At 37.4% G+C, this 19,330-nt stretch overlaps 1 protein-coding gene across 1 annotated transcript; it reads left to right on the forward strand.

Moving 5' to 3' along the window:
* Positions 1 to 7,458: 7,458 nt before the first annotated feature.
* TTC33 (tetratricopeptide repeat domain 33) lies at positions 7,459 to 18,936 on the forward strand (the record flags this gene model as incomplete). Its single annotated transcript, XM_027878684.1, has 3 exons — positions 7,459 to 7,557; positions 12,660 to 12,791; positions 18,490 to 18,936. Coding segments are annotated over 3 exons (582 nt in total), but the record flags the coding sequence as incomplete, so codon positions are not given.
* Positions 18,937 to 19,330: the final 394 nt, after the last annotated feature.

Genomic DNA, 19,330 nt, shown 5'->3' on the forward strand with positions numbered 1-19,330 from the left:
CTTAATGTCCCTTTGTTCCTCCTGTGATCACCAAGTTATACATTGTCTCTTCTTTGATCATCAAGGCTAGAACACCAGATGTTCTGATATCTTCGTCAGCGGCCTCGCATCTTGCTACTCTAAATACTTTTCCCAAGGGACCAGCTCCTGCTGGTTGTGCCCTTTCTCACGTAGCCACTAAACCACAATATTCTCCACAAACTCTGAATGCCTAAGCTTTGAAATTATGTACATTAGCTCTGTGTGTGCTGTTTTGCTCCATTGTCAAGTCAGGATAGTTTACCTACTCAAAGGGTAGTTGCAGCAAGTTTGTTTGTGTTTATCTCTCCTTTACTGTGGGGTTAGACATTATAAATGGTCAGGTGCCCGTTGAAGAATTGCCCTGTAGCTCTCTACCTGTGGAGGTTAGTGTGGCCATACGTAAGTGAGCCAGTTAAAACATTTTATTGGAAGTTTTAGTAGATAGTTAAGCAGTTGTTTTCTAGGTGAGTAATCAGAAATGACCACAAAATAGCTATGCTTTTGAGCTGCAAGTAACGATGATTCATCAATAACGTCAGAATTGTGTGACAAAAAGTTGGAAAGCTGCTGAGACTTCAAAAGAACATTTTAAACACATGATGCACAATACTAAGATGTACCAGTTTTATGACAGTTACCAGTGAGGTTACATGTTCTGTATGGTGCTAACTTTGGACAAGGATTTTCTCTGCATGTTTAAATAAACAACTTCCTGTGCCTCTTTCTGCACTATTCTTCTCTAGGTGCTTCTACAAAGTTCTTTACACCTCCCTCCCCACCCACAGCAGAAGTATTTTACTTTAAAAACCACACTAGCTTAGAGAAATCTGAGGTTGTTGAACACAAAAAAGCCATGTTATGTTCATGCTTCTTTATTCTTTTTAGTTTCCTCATTCACCTGTTTTTTGAATCTTTTCTCCCAGTCTGGCCCTGCATCATGTCCCAGCTTAAAAAGGGAAGTTTGTTCCTGTAATCAACTTCTGCTTTAACTTTCATTTCTCTTTTTATGTCCTCTGTATAATTACTGCCTAGTGCTCTTTTTCTCTACCTTCCAATGATGTCTGAATTTGACTCCTACGCTAGGTTAAAATTGTTCTAGCTGGTGTTGCTGATGGCCACACATCATTCGTGTTCATTCTCTATGATATGAGTGTTCAACAATTAGGCCAATTCTTTTTTAAAATTACTTTCCCTTTTTTAGCTCTGTTTAACCATGTTTGTCCTCATTCTCCTATGACATGTGATTGTAAGAGTGTCTGTCCAAGTCTCGAAGAAATCCCAGGCGTTATATTTCCTCATGCCTTCTCCTGACACTATACTCCTGTACTTTGCCTCTCTCCTGCAGATATGTCTCATTTTGTCTGAATTTGATACTATCTCCTCTTTTTCAGTATATCTGCAGATATTTTCAGTGTCACTCTGATCATGTCCTGTCTCACTGTTCCTGAAGCATCAATTGTGGGAAGCCTGTTAGAGTAAAACTATTCGGCTCTAAATCCTGCCTCAGCTGCAGTGATGCTTTCTAGCATTATGTATATATGATTCAAAAACTGATCTCTGTGTACCTTGAGTGTTTGGTTTTTGTTTTGTTTTGTTTTTTTTTTTAATGCAGAAGCCTCAGATTAAATATTTTTTCTCTAGAAATGAGAATTTTTAAAATTATTTTGTTTAAGAGTTTTTTGTTTAAGAGTTCTGTTTTCCCAGAAATGGTGTTGAAAAAGTGAAGTGTAAGCATGAGATGTTTGTTTCAAAAGTTTAGCAAGCTGTAGAAAAACATGCCAAGTTTCTATAGCTCCCAGATGGTCAGTAGCACGTCTGAAGAGAGCAGTTTTAGTACGATAGGGGAGCTATGGGATTTCTTATGCTGTTAAATAAAAATTGTCAAGATCCATCAAGTCTTCTATGCTGAAGCAATTCCAGATGTATCCTTTTGTCAGTAATTTATTCGTTTTTGTGACTTTGCAATAAAGAAGAGAAAATGCTAATTAAGTTCTGATTAAAACTGTATAATTTTTTTCTGTAGTGAGATATACTACTTTACTGAAATCACTGAGAGTAGATAAAATTAATTATACTGTATCTGTATACTCACATAAATAGTAATTCTTTCAAAATATGATAGTTTTTCTTAAATGCTTTATGTTACTGTTTAGGTGCATAATTACAATGTATATACAAATAAGGGTTTTAATTTTTCTGGAAATACTAATTTCATAATCTACAGAATTAGGATATGTCTGTTACTAATATTCTGTGACTTCTTTACTATTACATTAGATATATTTGTGTAGTAATCCCAGAGATCTAAACATTAATGGATCTTTTTATTTTAAGATTATATTTTGCTTAAATTTTGTTTTCATTTAGCCAAGAAAAAATCATATCTTAAATCATGTAACACTAACCTTGCTGATATCTTAGTATCATATAATCCTAATGAACACTAAGAGATTTTTCTGCTTCAGCTCCTTCTCAAAGTAAAGTCACCTATGGTGACTCACCAGAATATTGTTGAGTTGCATTTTGGATATCTCCAGTGAAGAAAATATGTTTAAACTGAAATTTTCTGTGCTTTAGTTTCTGCCTGTTTCTTCTTGTCCTGTCACTGGGCATGACTGAGGAGAGCCTGGTTCCATCTTCTTTACTCCCTGCCCCACTTCCAAATGGGTAATTTTGCAACTTGGTAAAATTCCTCTTGAGCCTTGCCTTCTCCAGGTTGCATAGTCCTACTTCTCTTAGCCTCTCCTTATATGACAGGTGCTCCAATCCCTAATCATCTTTATGGCTCATTGCTGGACTCATCCAGAGGTGTCCATGCCCCTGTCACACTGGGACCTAGCACTCCATGTGTGGTCTCACCAGAGTTCAGGTACATCATCTCTCTCTGTGCTGGTGATGTTAAGGCAGCCCAGAATGCTGTTGGGCTGCTTTGGCACAAGGACACGTTGCTGGCTCACACCCAGCTTCTTGTCCCCCAAGTCTTTTATCTGCAAAGCTGCTATGTAGTCAGTAGGCCCACAGCCAACTGGTTAATTAATCCCAAACCAACTGGTGTTTGGGATTAATCTCCACTTGAGTAAATACCGGAGATTTTTGAAGAAGGCTTATAGCATCATAGACCACCAGTGGATGTATTGTGTTTTTTTGAGTCTTGTTTTTGAATGGTTATTTTTGAGAGAAGTTATTTTTGTTTTGGAATATCCCTTTTTCTGAAGAGACCTAAGATTCAAATGGGTGTTATTGCTTGTCAAATCTACTTTCATTTTTATGACAAGGTAACCCACGTAGCTAAACAAAGGAAGCCACTGGATGTAATCTTTCTGCATTTCAGTGAAGCTTTTGATACTGTCTCTCACAGGATCCTTCTGGACAAAATGTCCGGCACACATCTGGATAAACACATCATGCAGTGGGTGAACAACTGGCTCATGGGCTAGGCAGAAAGGTCTGTAGGGAGTAGAGGGGCATCAGACTGTTGGCCTGCCACTAGGGGGGTTCCACAGTGGTCCGTCTTAGGCGCTGTGCTCTTCAACATCTTCCTAAATGACTTGGACACAGGACTAGAAGCGATACGAAGTATATTTGCAGATAGTACAAAAGTTGGAGGAGCTGTTGACTCCCTTGAAGGCAGGGAGGCCCCGCAGAGAGACCTCAACAAATAAGGGGACTGGGCAATCACCAACCATATGAAAAGGCAGGTGGTGGATTATTCACCTGGAATGGAGCAGCCCTGGGTTTACATACAGACTGGGGAGCAAGATGCTGGAAAGCAGCACCACAGAAAGGGACCTGGGGGTCCTGGTCAACAGCAAGTTGAATATGAGTCAGCAATGCCCTGGCAGCCAGGAGGGCCAACCATGGGGGGCATCAGGCAAAGCATCGCCAGCTGGTTGAGGGAGGAGATTGTCCCGCTCTGCTCTGCACTGGGACAACCTCACCTTAAATATTGTGTGCAGTTTGGGACATTCCAATATAAGAAAGATACTAAGCCATTAGAGAGTGTCCAAAGGAGGGCAATAAAGATGGTGAAGGGCCTTGAGAGGAAGCTGTATGAGGAGCGGCTGAGGGCACTTGGTCTGTTCAACCTGGAGAAGAGGAGACAGAGGAGAGAGGTCATTGCAGCCTTCAGCTTCCTTGTGAGGAGAAGAGGAGGGGCAGGTACTGATCTCTTCTCTGTGGTGACAAGTGACAGGACCTGAGAGAATGGCCTGAAGTTGTATCGGAAGTGGTTTAGGTTGGATATTAGAAAGAGGTTCTTCACCGAGAGGGTGATTGGGCACTGGAACAGGCTCCCCAGGAAGTGGTCACAGCACCAAGGCTGACAGAGTAAAAAAAGCATTTGTATTATGCTCTCAGGCACATGGTATGACTCCTGGGGCTGGTTCTGTGCAGGGTTAAGAGTTGGATTCGATGATCCTTGTGGGTCCCTTCCAACTCAGCATATTCTGTGATGCTGTGCATCAGCAGTGCCATAGCATGTGTTCAGAACGTGTGCTCGCTCTCCATATTGGACATATGGGAAGAAGTTCTGGCAGACCTTGGTGGATCAGCATTAAGCTAAAATTCATTATTTCATTTTTTCCAGCTGTGACATGGCAGTTTTTGTAACTCAGCTGATGCATAAATGCTTGTGACCTGCTAGTCACACTACTGTATGTGAGCTTGTTTAATTTCTAAGAAAAGAAATGGAAATAGCAAATGGAATGCCCATTAAATATGTGTTGATTAAATCCAAAGCAGATGTTATATTTATGTTGAAGGTTTGCTTTTGAAAAATAGTTCCCTTCTCATAGCGGTAAAAGTCTTGTACAGTTTAGCTCAAAAAAAGATACTGGGAAACATAAAATGATCTATTGATTTAATTCTTCTGCAACCGGACTTGTCTATCTCGCATTGGCCTTTTTAGCCATCAGTGCGCTTGTAGCAAGCGCAGGTAGAGCCCCTCTCAAATCTTTGTTTGCGAAGCCTAGCCTTGATGATGATTTAATTATTTATTTTACAACGCTACTCCTGAGTTACCTCACTTTTTACTTCAGCCAAGGTTTATAGTTTTCATAAAACATTTACTGGAACATTGGCTTTACAATGGTACCTTATATCCCCAGGAAACTTTTTCAGTCATTTCATATTTTATACAGTATATAATCTTTTTCTTCAGAAGACTGAGATAGCAAATTCTTTCATTAATGGACTACCTTTACTTAAACAATTTTTTCTTAAATTTACATTACTAGAGCAAGAAACATGCCTCAGTTTCTCTTAGTAAGGACCTTAGTTACTCCTGGAACAGCAACGGAAACATCCTTTTCTCTGCATATTTAAAGGAATAGAGCAGTCATGTTTTATCAGACTTTCCTCTCAAGGAAATATATGCACTGAAAAGATGACTATTTCACAGCCATGTGGGTATCTCCACACTGTGATCTGGTAGTCAGCAGTCAGTCTTTTTAGCAGTGTGTACCTGCAGAAAACTTTTCCATCACCAGCCCTTTCCTGTTGTGTTCTCAGGCTAGGAAGTGATTCTGGCATTCTGTTGTCCTTCTCTTGGATCATGCTTCCTGAGGCTCACAGAGTTAAGTAACTTATTGTCACACACAGAAACACATGTAGCACAGTGTTTCTGTTAATGGATAGCTTTTTTTCCCTTGTCCATCTTTATTCTGTTGGTAGACTGCTGACAAATTGGCAGCAAAATCTAACAGGATTTGAGGGAACATTAGCTTGTATTTGATTCTTCCTTCAGAGTTACTATGTTTATGCTATGAATTTTTATTCCATTCACATTGACACTCTGAGCAATGTTCTGTTCATAGAAGTGAAAATTACGATTCCTGTCTTTTTTGTCTTAAATCTTTCTACTTGCAGGATGCCAGTACTGTTCCTTCCTTTCTGGTTACTGATGTTATTACCATATTTGCTCTATTTTCCAGAATCTTTTCTTATCAAACTTTTTTGCTACACTTGTAATATTGCACCTTTCTGCAATATTACAGCACCTTTCTGCATGGCCAGGACACCACCTAACTGAGCAGAGGACTTCGCTAACTCATGTAGGCTTTATTGTGCAAGGTCTGTGGTAGGTCTTGAACAAAATTATAAGCTTCTATTTAAAAAAGTAGAAGTAAAAATTTAAAGCTGTTATCAACTAAGTAACAGCTTAAAGCTTCTACTGGCATATGTAGAAAATATCATGATGTTTTTTTAGGGTGAACACACCTGCCCATGGGGAACGAACCAAGATGACAAAATGCACAGCTGGTGGCTGAACTTTGAGGAAATGGGAAACTTTATTGGAACATCCTTTGCTTAGGACTCAAATATCATACTTACCAGTGTAATTTGCAAACTAATAAAACCTGAATCATAAGGAGAGTTTGACTTCAGCTGCACTGCTGTTCCAGTCTTATTTTTGTGTTTCCAATTGGTTCAGAACCTTAGAAAGTCTTCACGTGACTCCTCTGGAAAACCTGGAAGTCTGATAAAACCCAGAGGATTGAAAAATGGGGAAAGGAAAGGGAAGGAAGAAGGGGGAGTAGGGGAAGATAAGAACTGTTTCCATATGATGTGCATGTGAAAATTACTGTAGTTTCGGTTTTATCTATACTATATTAAAATTGCAGCATGTATATCTACCAAGAGTAACTATTTTCAGACCTTTGACATGTAATTAATATAAATACAGGAGTTCCTGCACAGTTCCATAATGAATGTGGATTTTTAAACAGATTCAGACAACACATGGTATCCCACAGACTCGTTAGTGTTGATCTGATGCCACCTTTAGGGCTGAAAGATTGTACCTCTGTAACTGCATCTCACTATTCTGTTACAATTTGTCATATGGTCCAAAACCATAGTATGCATTTGACCAAGTTTTCTTCATTGTTCAAGACAAATAGCTAGTTCTTATTGGTTTTGGTCACCTCTTCTGTTTTGTTCTGTTTTTTAGGATAGTCAACGTATGAAGCTAGTGTATGCTTTCCCAAAGTTGAGTGATTTCAGTATAGCTGTTAACTTTCAACTTCCTTTTTGTGTTTATATTCTGTGGTTACTTAGGTGTCTTTAGATTCTTACAGTATCTTACAGTACAAAAAAGAACTTTTAAATTGTGACTGTATCAAGTCATGTTGGGTTCAGAATATATTTCATTTTGACAGTGAGGGGAATTGGACTCAGTTTAAGATTTCTAGTTTTAAGTCATTAAGCTTTGCCTCAGGTTTCCTGTATTGATTTGTAAATTCACTTGAGGCCAGTTGTATTGTATTACTTAGCACGTGGTCAAAGCAAATGGCTAGTTCGTGAAAACAGTTCAGTGTATCTTATGGGGAAATAATTAGAAAAATAATTATTACTAATCATATGCCATAGCACTTTTTTAGTACAATGTCAGGATATAAATAGAAATATCTGATATTTTTAAATATAGTGGCACTGTAATGTTGTTTTAACTGCAGGTACCGAGAGGCTATTCTCAAGTGGGATGAAGCACTTCAGTTAACCCCAGAGGATGCTACACTTTATGAGATGAAATCACAGGTAAAGCATGACAATTCTTTATCAGTTGAGAAATTAAGAAAGAAAATAATGTGTTTGTTTGCAGATATTGGGCACCATTGTTTAGTAGTTGTGTGCAAGAACTACAGCTGAGAAACCAGCTGTGTGACTTTGATTCATCTTGTAAAATATCTTTCCCTGTCTAATGAAACCACTGGAGAGTAACAAAAGCAGAAAGAATGAAGGTACCCAGGCCTCAGCATCTACCATGCCTTTGCTTGGTTTCCTGAAGAGGAGAGCAGGACTAGGCAGTTCACTCTTTCTTTTTGGTTTCGCTTTCTTATATATGTAACACTTTTGTTACACTGTGAATGAGAACAGGAGAAAAGCTTATGTACAGAATATACATTTATAAAACTCTTCAGTGAATCTTTTTAACCAAATGTCCAAACATCTAATGTTTCAATTGACAACCTCTCTTTTGTACATGCAAATAATTATTACAGATGTTTTTTGCAGTATGACTTATGCTTACTGGAAGCTGTTTAGTATAGTGTGTAATTTGATACCCTTCTGCTTCTAAAGGCACTAAAGTGAGCTGTAAAAATCCATTTTTTGCCAAAATATGTAATTCATTCAAAAAATATTGTGGTTAATATTTAACTAATACTGTCTTAGAGCTGACTGTGTTATTCCAATGCACCATACTAGTGCAGATACTGCAGCTGTTGGTCTGTAGCTCAATGAAAATGTTTTGGAAGAACTGTAAAGCTTCAGCATGGGCTTGATTAGCTCTTGGTTTATAAAAATCTGCCTGTGTTGGTATGTGGGTCACATACTAGGGGAGGAGATTGATGTAAGAATGACTTTGTGCAGTATGCAAAGATTCTTTATGGTCTATACTAATTTTCTTTCAGTGAGGAAAAGTCTATTTGTGAAGTAATTTCTTTTGAGAATTTAACATTGGAGGATGGAGTGTTTGTCACTAGTTTGAATATCTGTCATATTCTATTATATTTATTAAGATAATCCTATGTTGGGTTATGTAGCAGCTTCCCAGTGTTGTTTAAACTGTGTTGTTTAATATCCAGTTCAGATAAATACACTAACAACACAGTAGGAATCTGTAAATGTTTATGGTAAGTTCTTAAAGCTCTGTATTTTAACAGATGTAGGACAAATGTCTTTTAGGATTTCTGAAGAGCGGAAATAGCGTTTAAAGTTCTTAGTTGTCAAAGACACTTGCAATAACTGTGTTTCCAGAAAATCACATGGGAGTTGCGGAATTGCTCAACTGCTTCAAAAACCCATAGAATTTGATGAGATTTTTTTTTCCATTTCTCTCAGCTGGTCTTTGACCCATTTAAAAAAAAAGATTTTTATGATGTGTGGAGAGGTTAGACAGATCTTTGCATGCAAGATCTGTCAGTATATGTAATTGATATTCCATTACTAGCCTGAGCCTGCTCCTGCATTGCAAGGAGTGGCAAGTAAATGTTTATACAAGTTCATTTTTACATTTTTGTTGAAAAACAAAAATCTTTAAAAAAGACCCAACAACAACAGCCTAGTGTTGATCGTAATGTTAGATAAGTAGTATTGTAAGTATAAAGACTGCCTGTATTAGTGTGTGAAACTAATTGTGGGCTGAATTTCTTCGACATTGACTGAATTGCTTTGTTACCGCTTTGAATTACAAAGATGGAGGAACAGACTTCAACAAATTCTTTGAATCTGCATTTGAACATTTGGGGACTGGACCATGTGGGACTCTTTACTGTGTGAAGAGATGTGTCAAAGGACTTGATACATTATGATGTTTATAATAAACTCTCTTGGGAATGAGACATTCTGATATTCTGTACCACTCCTGAGAATTAACCTGGTTAGTGTTGCTTATCTAGTGATACTTCCACCTCAGATCTCTGAATACACTATGCAACTAGGACAGAATTTTTAAAGTACACAATACAATTGTTTATAACTGTTTATAGAAACAAACAAATTCAAATGTAAACACTGAGGTTTAGTTCCATTTAATAAGCTTTTTAGATGTTTTGTCATCAGTGATACGAGGATCTGGTTTTGTGCAGTGCTGCATTCTGAAGTTGCATTCATGGAACAGGACCAGGATTTCAGATTATGTCTCCTCTTTGTTTTTATAGATGAAACCCATCACACTTATATTCAAATCATTCCATTTCCCCTTTTCTAGAGGTTTTTTTAATCTTGAACTGAGTGAACCCGCTTCCCACTTGAGAAATTATAAGATTTCTAAGACAAGACCAGATTTACAGTCCCAAGTTTAGGTTATAAAACATCAGCTAATAATTGCTAATTAATTTTAATTTTTTTTTTCCTTAAAATGGGATGTGTAGTGAGACGAGTTTACCATCAGAACATTGATGGAAACTCCAGAAATCGCAATTGCAAAAAAGCATTTCTGTGTGGTGTAATGGTAATCACTTAACAGCATGGATAAATCTAAGCTGCTTATGGGTAGGATGAATTTTATTCCTCTGTATTTTGAAATGAGTTTCTGAATGGAAAAAGAAATTAGGTCAGTTTCACTGGAATTGGAATGTATCTATATATAGTGATTCAGGCTCAATCCAGTGAGGTCATTTAAAACCAGAATTTACTCAGATTCATAACACTTCCAAAATATTGTGGGTAGAACAGGATGGGTCACTCTGTTGCCTGGATCATTAATATTTGGTCAGTCTCCTGATGATAGTTGCTACATATAACTGGCTTTTTGCCACTGAGTTCTTCTAATTCTTCTAATCTCTCATGTATGGCTTTTTTAAAGCTATATTTGTTAAACTAAGTCACTGTATGACATGGATGTTGTTTGTTTTAATGCATGTGACAATGGTAAATGTTGGAATAAAGTCCTGAAAATCAACTTACTGAACACCTTCATAAGACATTTCCCTCTAGTCAGTTTTATATATACACTTATATATATGTACAGTTATAGTCTTGAGATGAGTGTCGGAAAACAGTGTGCATTAATAAATTTATTCTTTTGCAATGACTGACAAGAATGGCTGAGTCATTCTGTTAATAACTGGAAAAACTGCCTATGCTGGACAAAATGCATATGCATTCAAATATGTATTTCTTTGAATGGACTTCTAGAAACTGATGCCAAAGTTACTAGGAGCACAGTAATTACTACCATGACCTGGAAGAGCATTTTTAAAGCAGCTGTCTACGTTAGTACACACAACAGTCATAAAGAGATGAAAGCGGAATAATTGCCTTTTATTAGTGAGGTCATAGTTCAGTAAACAAAACATTAAAATTCATTAAAAACTACAAAAGAGTGCCTAAATGTTTACGTAGATGTTTTGGAATTTTGGACTTTGCAGTAGAAAGCACTGGTAGGAAGTACTGAATACTTGGGATGCATAAAAATATTCTGATGAGTGTGTACTCTCTGTTTTCTCTTATGAGAATAAACACATTAAGACACTAATGTAAAAAGTAGCCGATAGGTGTAGAATTACTAAATACTGGTAGGATGTACTCTTGTCCATTAGTAAGAGTTTGATTCAACTCACAGATCTGCTGCAGAAAAGCAAAACTGCACTCAAACCTGTAATTGCACGGAAAGATTTGGAAAAATGCATAACATTCATTACAGGCTTTGATACAAAGCACAGTCATTGAGAAGTGTTGAGGGGAAAAAGGGGAAAATTACATATGACTGTGGGGTTTTTTCCAAAGATTTTTTAGGTACTTCTAAATTTTAAGGTACAGTCCATTAAATGGAATCAAAGAGAAGCCATAGGATTAGTCCTCAGAAAAATTTAGTCATAACAGCAGAAGTATGTAGGGTTTATCAGAAGCTATTCCTGTGATGTGCCTTGGTTTCTTCAGTACAAGGTTACTTGTCTGTAAGTCTTTCCTTCCTCTGTTCCCCCCAAGCACTTTTTTTTTTTTTTTAATGTACTCACCCCTGTGCTGTGCAAGTACTTTGCGTTAATTACAGTAAATACTGAAGATCATCACGCTTGAATCCTCCTCTGCACTCATATTTATCTATTTAATATACCTAACAGTAAGATTAAATAAATTAATAGATTAAGTAAAGATTAAATAAATAATAGATTAAATAAAGAGATAATAAATAATTAGATTAAAGATTAAATAAATGCTTTTTGCACTTCAGCAGTAGTCCTAATATGTCCTAAAATTATTCATCATACTTGTGGGTCAGATGGGATGAAAGTGGTTGCTCACACATGAGTCTTACTCTTGTGGTTGACATTCTCCTCATACTGCAGGAATGCAGTTGTCATTTGTTTCTTGCAGTGGTGTCTACCACCATAGCATGTGGGTGTCTGAAATCATGACCTCAGAGTGTGATGCAGGTTTTCAGGTAATGTGCCAAGCTCATGGTGGTCTTGGAAACATATGGGAAGCTTTGAGCTGTGTTAAGTGTTGCTAACTATGATTTATAGGCTTAGTTGTAGAGATTGAGTGCAAGAAGAAAAATAGAATGGTAACTGCTGAGTAACAGATTTTGACTTTCAGGAACCACTTTTTTTCTTCTTTAAGTAGACTTCATGTTGAAGTTAGGCTTTGCTGTTGCAGAATGCTTACTTTCTAAATACAGCAGTCATTGTTAAGGTCTGTTTCCATGCTGAATTATAGGGGATTGTTTCTGTAATTATATCATGTGCACTGTAACCGTCTTTGGTAGGTTCCAGTCTTCTATTAAAAAGAAAAAAATACAACCCAGGAGTTTTTCAGTAATAGTTGCACATTTTTTGTGTTTAATTCTTCGTGTGTTTGTCCTTCGGTGTATTCTGTTATCCTTTTACAGAATGTAGGGCTTGTAGACAAGGGGAGACACCATCAGAAGCAGTTAATCTACTTCTAATGGAGTTGCTTAAATATTTCAGGTGAATCATCCTCCAGCATGCCTGTTTGTCTGCATGGGGATTGAAGTGAGTCTGAGTGACTGTCTGAGATCAGACAACTAACTTTCAAACTAAAAAAAGATAGATAAGGTGAACTGGTTGAAACAGTAGTTGAAACAGTGGTTGTTGCCTGGGCAATCCCAGGAAATACAAACTTGTTTTAAATTTTGGCTTCTTCTTCTTCCTCTTATCTTTCTATTTCTGTTATAGGTCCTGATGTCTTTACATGAAATGTTCCCAGCAGTGCATGCAGCAGAAATGGCTGTCCAGAGAAACCCACGTTCCTGGGATGCCTGGCAGACTTTGGGACGTGCCCAGCTTGGATTAGGAGAGATAGCACTGGTAGGAAAACAAAATTAATTGTGTATGAGAAGGAAAGAACAGAAATATCATGTATATCCTGATGGTAACCTGAATGTAGACGAGAAAAAAGATTGTTGTTACTTATCTCTGATAATTCCCTCTACTTTATTGCTTTTCACAAATGCTTCCTGTGTGGTTTTGTTGCTGATCTTGTGAAAGACCTGCCTAGCTTGAAAACTTTTGTGTCATATACGGTATTTACTTGGTGGCTTTACACAGTAGAATAATTGTGTTGACATAAATGCGTATTCTAGGTTCTGTACTGCTACAGGTCACCATAGTTCAAACATTAGGTAATGTGAAGTCCCAGTTGATACTCAGGCTCACTTCTGTACATGCCTGCTGATGAAGTTCTAGTATCTTGTTTTCCTTGTCTCCTGCTCTCCTGCCTCACATGCAGCAAATCACGTGTGCCCATTCCTGCTTTCCTCTGGCTCCTTGACCTCAGATGGTGGTTGCTTTTCACTTAGTAGCACAGCAAAAAGCCAGGGGTGATGAAGTGCATCTTTTTTCTAGGTGCAGCTGTATGCCATGGTGGTATCTTGGGTACGTGATGTAATGCAAAGGGAGACTTTCTCCCTGTGTCATTATTACCTTCTGTCCGTAAGTGCTGTAACACAGAGTATAACAGATTTCTGCTAGATAGTGTGGATACACCGCAAGTGACCTTTTAAATTCAGACACATTCACAAAAGTCCATTAGAAGAATAACTCATCATGAGCTCTCAGATAAGAAAAGATACTGATTATATTTCAAAACCAAAAAACTAATCTTTAAAATATAGTAATGAGCAATATTAACACAAACAAACCAAAACAAACTCAAACAATGGGGATAACCTAGAATTATAGAATCATGGAATGCTTTGGGTTGGAGGGAACCTTAAAGGTCATCTAGTTCCAACCCTCCTGCTGTTGGCAGGGACATCACTCTCTAGACCAGGTTGTTCAGTGCCCTCTCTACCCTGACCTTGGACATTGCCAGGGATGGGGCGTCCACAATTCCTCTGGATAAGCTGTTCCAGTGCCTTATCACCCTCACAGTAAAGAATTTCTTCCTAAAATCTAATTTTCCCCTCTTACAGTGTGTACCCAGTACTCCTTGTCCCGTCACTACAGTTCCTGACAAAGAGCCCCTCTCTGGCTTCCTGCAGGGCCCTTCAGATACTGGGAGGTTGCTATGAGGTCTCCCTGCAATTTTCCCTTCTCTAGGCTGAACAGCAAGCCTGTTCCTAAGGCTGAACCTAAGACAAAAGCTGTGCGTTGCAGATGTGCAGGGTGCTCCCTTTGTTGTTGCAATGTCATAATATGAAATATATATTCTGATTTTTTTGCTGTATTACATTTTTTACAAAGAAAAATTAATAAAGCATAAGTGTCAGGGCTTTTTAGTGGGTTATTTTTGAGATTTGGGAATTAGTGCTCTTCTCAAAAGCAGCTTTCTTCTGTTTCTTTGTTTCATTTTTCCCCCACCAGTGTCTGTCTTCATTACCCACATCTGGCCAAATGGTCTGTTGTAAATATTTTTATTACTTCACAATGGATGATGCATTTTTTCTTGGGGAAAAAAACAGTTTACTGTATTTTAATTTGAAGTTTCCCAGGTCTAAAATAGAGCTCTCAAACAAATCTTAATTATGAACTGTGTAATATATTCATTTTTTGCAAATAATGAATTGTTTTTATTTAGTTTTCATCAAACTTGTGATAGAAAGAATGAGGTAAATTAGTCCCCTTTTATTTTACTTTTTTAAAAGTTGTTGGCTCTTTTTTTTTTTCAAATTTACTAAATAGGTTAATTCAACAGTACTACTTAAATGTGAGCTAGGAGAACTTTATTTCTGTAAAGGCAGAAATTCCTTAAATTCTACAAATCATTGTGCAGAGCACAACTGAGTAAACTTGTAATGTGAATGTAGAAACTGTAAAAATTTAGTCAGGCTATCAGTATTTAATTTAATTGTAAATATTTGGGTTTACAGCTTATATTTACTGTATTGGTGCTGACATCTTAATTAGTAACAATTTCACATTAATAGCTTCATTAGAACAGCTCTTCCTGTGAAACAGAGTAAGCCCCATACTTTGGTTAAACAGGAAGAAAAGAACAGCCCAAACAAAAGCAGCATTAAAAAATCCCAAACAAGAGAGGACCAAATGAAAGTGTCAAGTGTTCCATGGTGGAGAAATTCATCAGCCATCTGGAGGTGGTCATGGGCAACAAGTTTCAGGTGGCCCTGCTGGAGCAGGGAATTGTCCTTGGTGGCCTTGGAAGGTCCTGGACAACCTCAGCCATTCTGTGATTCTGTGATTGACCCTGTTCTGGGTCCCTGTCAGATCTGGAGTACTGAGGATTACAAAATGAACTGGGTAGATGTTTATATGTGCAGCAGTTTTTGCGTGCTTTTTGTTTGATGTTTTGAAGGATGTGGTTTGTTGGATGCTTACTAAATAGTTAGTGGCTTAGCAGCCTTTATGTGTGACACAACATTCTGTCCAAGGAATCAAGCCTTGACAATATGAATAGTCAGATCAGCCCTTTCCTTTTATTTTTCTTGAAAGAGATAGTTTTAGGTATCTTAGATAATGGTGGGAGTTATGTGCTCCCAAAGAAAGAAATGTTTTATTGGAATCCAGCTAATTAACTAATTATGAATTTGAGCTAATTTTTCTAAATGTTACCAATGTTAGCTAAAACAGATGCACAGTATAAGACAAACTGGGATGTTGCAAAAAGTTTGTTTTACAATTGTTTTGAAATTCCTGTAATAATTTTAGCAATAGAATTCGGTAAGAGAGGTAAATGTTTTCTAGTCTCCTGGAGTGTCCTGATTTGCAAGGTAAAAGTACTCATATCCCAGAGCTGGATGCAGTGCTCCAGGTGGGGTCTCACTAGAGTAGAGCAGAGGTGCCAAAGCACCTTCTCGACTTGCTGCCCACTCTGCTTTGGATGCAGCCTGGATGCACTGTTGGCTTTCCAGGCTGTGAGTGCACGTGGCCAGCTCATGTCCAGGTTTTCATGCACCATTACCCCCAAGTACTGTGTTGAACGCTGTTAAAACAAACAAACAAATGAACAAAAAGAATCCATATTAAAGATCATTAAACACAAAAGAAGATTGTAGATTTGTGCATATCTTCACTGGTGGATATCCTTTTAAAATAGGTCAGAAAGTGTCTGTCAGGTGTAACATATAGGCCTAATATGTGCTTTGGTGGCAGATGCAAATGCATAACCTCTTAAAATGCTCCCTTATATTTTTTTAGGGGTCTCTGTGTAGTGACAGTTGCTAAGTCCATGTGTTATAAAAACTTGTGAAAACTGTAGTCCGATCAAAACTGCTCTTCACATTGAAAGACTGTGCAAACCAGCAGAAGAGACTGCTCATGGGACAAATGAAAGATTGTTTGCTACAGAATACTGTCTAGTGAGATAAAATGTAAAATACTTTAAAAATATAAATTTTTCAAATATTGTAATTCTGCAAGCAAAAATGTCTTGCAGTACATTTTACATTGCACCTTCCTGCAGAAGCAAAACCAGATACATGACTATGCACTGATTTAAAGTCCTGTAGTCCTTACATGTGGGGTCTCCAAAACCACAGCTGCCCTTTAAAATGAGACTAGAAATACCAGTTTAATCTACTGTCACCATGTTTTCCTATAATAAAACACGCATTTGGCAAAGGAGATTTACATCTCCATTAGGGGGAGATTTAGAAGTAGCAACTCTTCTTTTCTTCTGTCTTAATAGAAATTAGTGGCACTTGTAGTGGCAGCGTAAAATTTTATATGGATAGCAAGTCTGTATTTTTCAGTACTACATTGCTGCTTTCAAGTCAATCCCTCTGATCTTTTGCAGCACTTAAAAATTTATTATTTTACTATTTCTTTGTAAAAATGTCACACACAAAACCTTTTTTAATTGATTTACTAAGATGATCTTTCATGCTGTTATGAAATCATCAAAGCAGCTTTTTTTCAAAGCTTACCTTAAATTTTATTATTGTTTTTAATGTTGTTTATTATGCATGAATGTAACTATATAGACAAGTTTTAATTAGGGGACCTCTTTCATGGAAAGCTTAAAAGCAGATGGTGTTTGTTTACATTTTGTTTTCAACAGAAATACAAAAAAGAGCATTTAGTGTTTACTTGGAGTTCATCTATCCCTGAAAATTAAAAGCTAGCAGAGCTGAATAAAATGACACTGGTTTACAAGAATTAAACTGCACTCCTCCTTCTGTTTAAAGTTCAGCATGCTCCTACACTTCAGAGCTGGCTGTTGACCAATAATCAAACTGGGTTTTTTTTTGCCCGGAACTGAAACGGCTGCCTATTACAACAGCAGTAATGGTGGTAGCATAATCATAATTTCTTAAATCTGATTTGTATCCCTTGTTTTCTGAGTTCACGTCATACAGAGTTCATGTATTGCTCTGTGCCATCAGAAGTATGAACTATCAGTTTCTGTCAGTGCAGATGAAAGCTTGTGATTTTACAAATTAATTTTCATGCTTCAAGTATTTACAACTTACAGTAGAATATGGAAATCTGATGGTTGTTCTTATGTCTTGAAAGTCTTAATATGCAAATTGCTAGAACTCTTCCCAAATATAATCCAAATCCATATAATAATCTGTATAATCACTGTTTTCCCAGCCTGTAGGAAGGTTTCGCTACATTGTCACACAAGAGTTTGGTCACTACCATGACCATTTTCAGAACTGGCTGTACAGTCATAAATGTGAAATACACACATGTCTCTGTGCACATGCACCTAAATTTGAGTAAGTAAGGTAAATCTTGACCTTTTCACTATTAAAATAACTAAAGTACAATACATCTGTAATTCTTGGTCTAGCTTCTCTCCAGCATTGTAGCAACCTCTTCATACTGTCAAATAGCACATCTCTTGGATTTAGATTGTCAGGGGTTTTTTTTATGTTTTAACAACTTCTGCGCTGAAGATTTCTGAGTCTTTTCCCAGTTGAGCTGCATGAAAGGAGAAGCAGTATCAACTGCATTTACGTGTACTAATATTACATGGTTTATGAGATTATAGGAGTTCTTTGTGAGAGGAACTCTTCAAGTTGGGAGTTATTTGCCTACTTTTGCCCATTTATTTAGATGTTTTCGCAAGCACAAAGCTGTTAAGGAAACTGCTTGCCATGGGGCTAATATTTTAGTATTAGGTCTGTATGTGAAGGGACTGTATGCTAATTTAAAACCATCAGTATTAGTGATACTTTAAATTCCAGTCATTCCTTTTCTGTATTTCTTTAAACCAGATCTGCTTTTGCCTTTCCATACATCTGATGACAGGAGAAAAGAGGAATAGAAAACCATCAAACCATGAAGTTATTTTTGCTTTTACATTTTTAATTACAATATTGTTTTTCATATACATGAACTCTTTATTTGTGCCCTTGTTGCCAGGTATCTGTTTTGTTCGTGCATTTTCATACTTTCAGACATGGTTGTTTGGGAGTGATGTTGCTATGGAACGTAAGCTGAGGGAGGGTTGCTCCATCTGTAAAGACAGTTTTGAGTAAAATGGATTTTGTCTTTGAGTGAATGATGTATGCAATTTTTTCATTGTTGTCAATTTTTATGATGAAATAGGTAGACTTGAGAGTGTCCAATCCTTGTTTCTTCCCTCTTCTGTTTATAGGCAATCCGAAGTTTCCAGGTATCCTTACACATCTTTCCGATGAACCCCGAAGTATGGAAAGAGGACCTTTCCTGGGCAAGAAAGCTACATGAACAGCAGAAGGCAACAAACACTGAGTCAGTTCAAGCACTGCTAAAAGCAAAGGAGCTTGCACAAGAACCAATCCCCGACTATGACTTTGAAAGTGATGAAATTGTGGCAGTATGTGCTGCCATCGCAGAGAAGGAGAAAGCTCTTTCAGCAGCTAAAACAGTAGTGATTGTGTCTGCTTCAGGTACAGTAGAGACTGTTATTGAGAAGGACAATTGTCCCACAACTCCTGATGAAACCCTTTTCATCAGAGCTCGATAGGGCAGCCTCATGGATTGCCATCCTGTATTAAGAAGTAGTGTTATTTATTGTATTTGTCTTGCTTTGTGTTTGGTTTTTGGGTTTTTTTTAGTTGTATTGGAACCTACAAAATTTAAAGAACTGAAGTTAGTTTTCTTTTGTAAATTAAAAAATCAATGACCCAAGTTTTTGCTCCACCCATATTTTTGGAGAAGAAAACTGAGTTGATTCTGAAAATTCTATGAAAAAATGTAACCTTAAATGCTTAACTATATTCTAACAGCTGCTTTCATCTTGATGTATTTCATAATTTTACAAGTGCATGTCTACATTTTTCCAGTAATTTGGAAGCTTTTATTTAAACTGGAAAAGTGTGGTGGTTTTTCCCCAGCTGGCAGCTCAGCCCCATGCAGCCATCCCCTTCCTCCCTCCTGGTGGGATGGGAGAGAGAATCAGAAGAGTAAAAGGGAGAAAGCTGGTGCGCTGACACACATTTTAATAGGGAAAACCA

The sequence above is a fragment of the Empidonax traillii genome, unplaced genomic scaffold, assembly GCF_003031625.1.
Source record: "Empidonax traillii isolate 1590-97213 ecotype Southwest subspecies unplaced genomic scaffold, ASM303162v1 scaffold44:size1908036, whole genome shotgun sequence".
Taxonomy (NCBI): domain Eukaryota; kingdom Metazoa; phylum Chordata; class Aves; order Passeriformes; family Tyrannidae; genus Empidonax; species Empidonax traillii.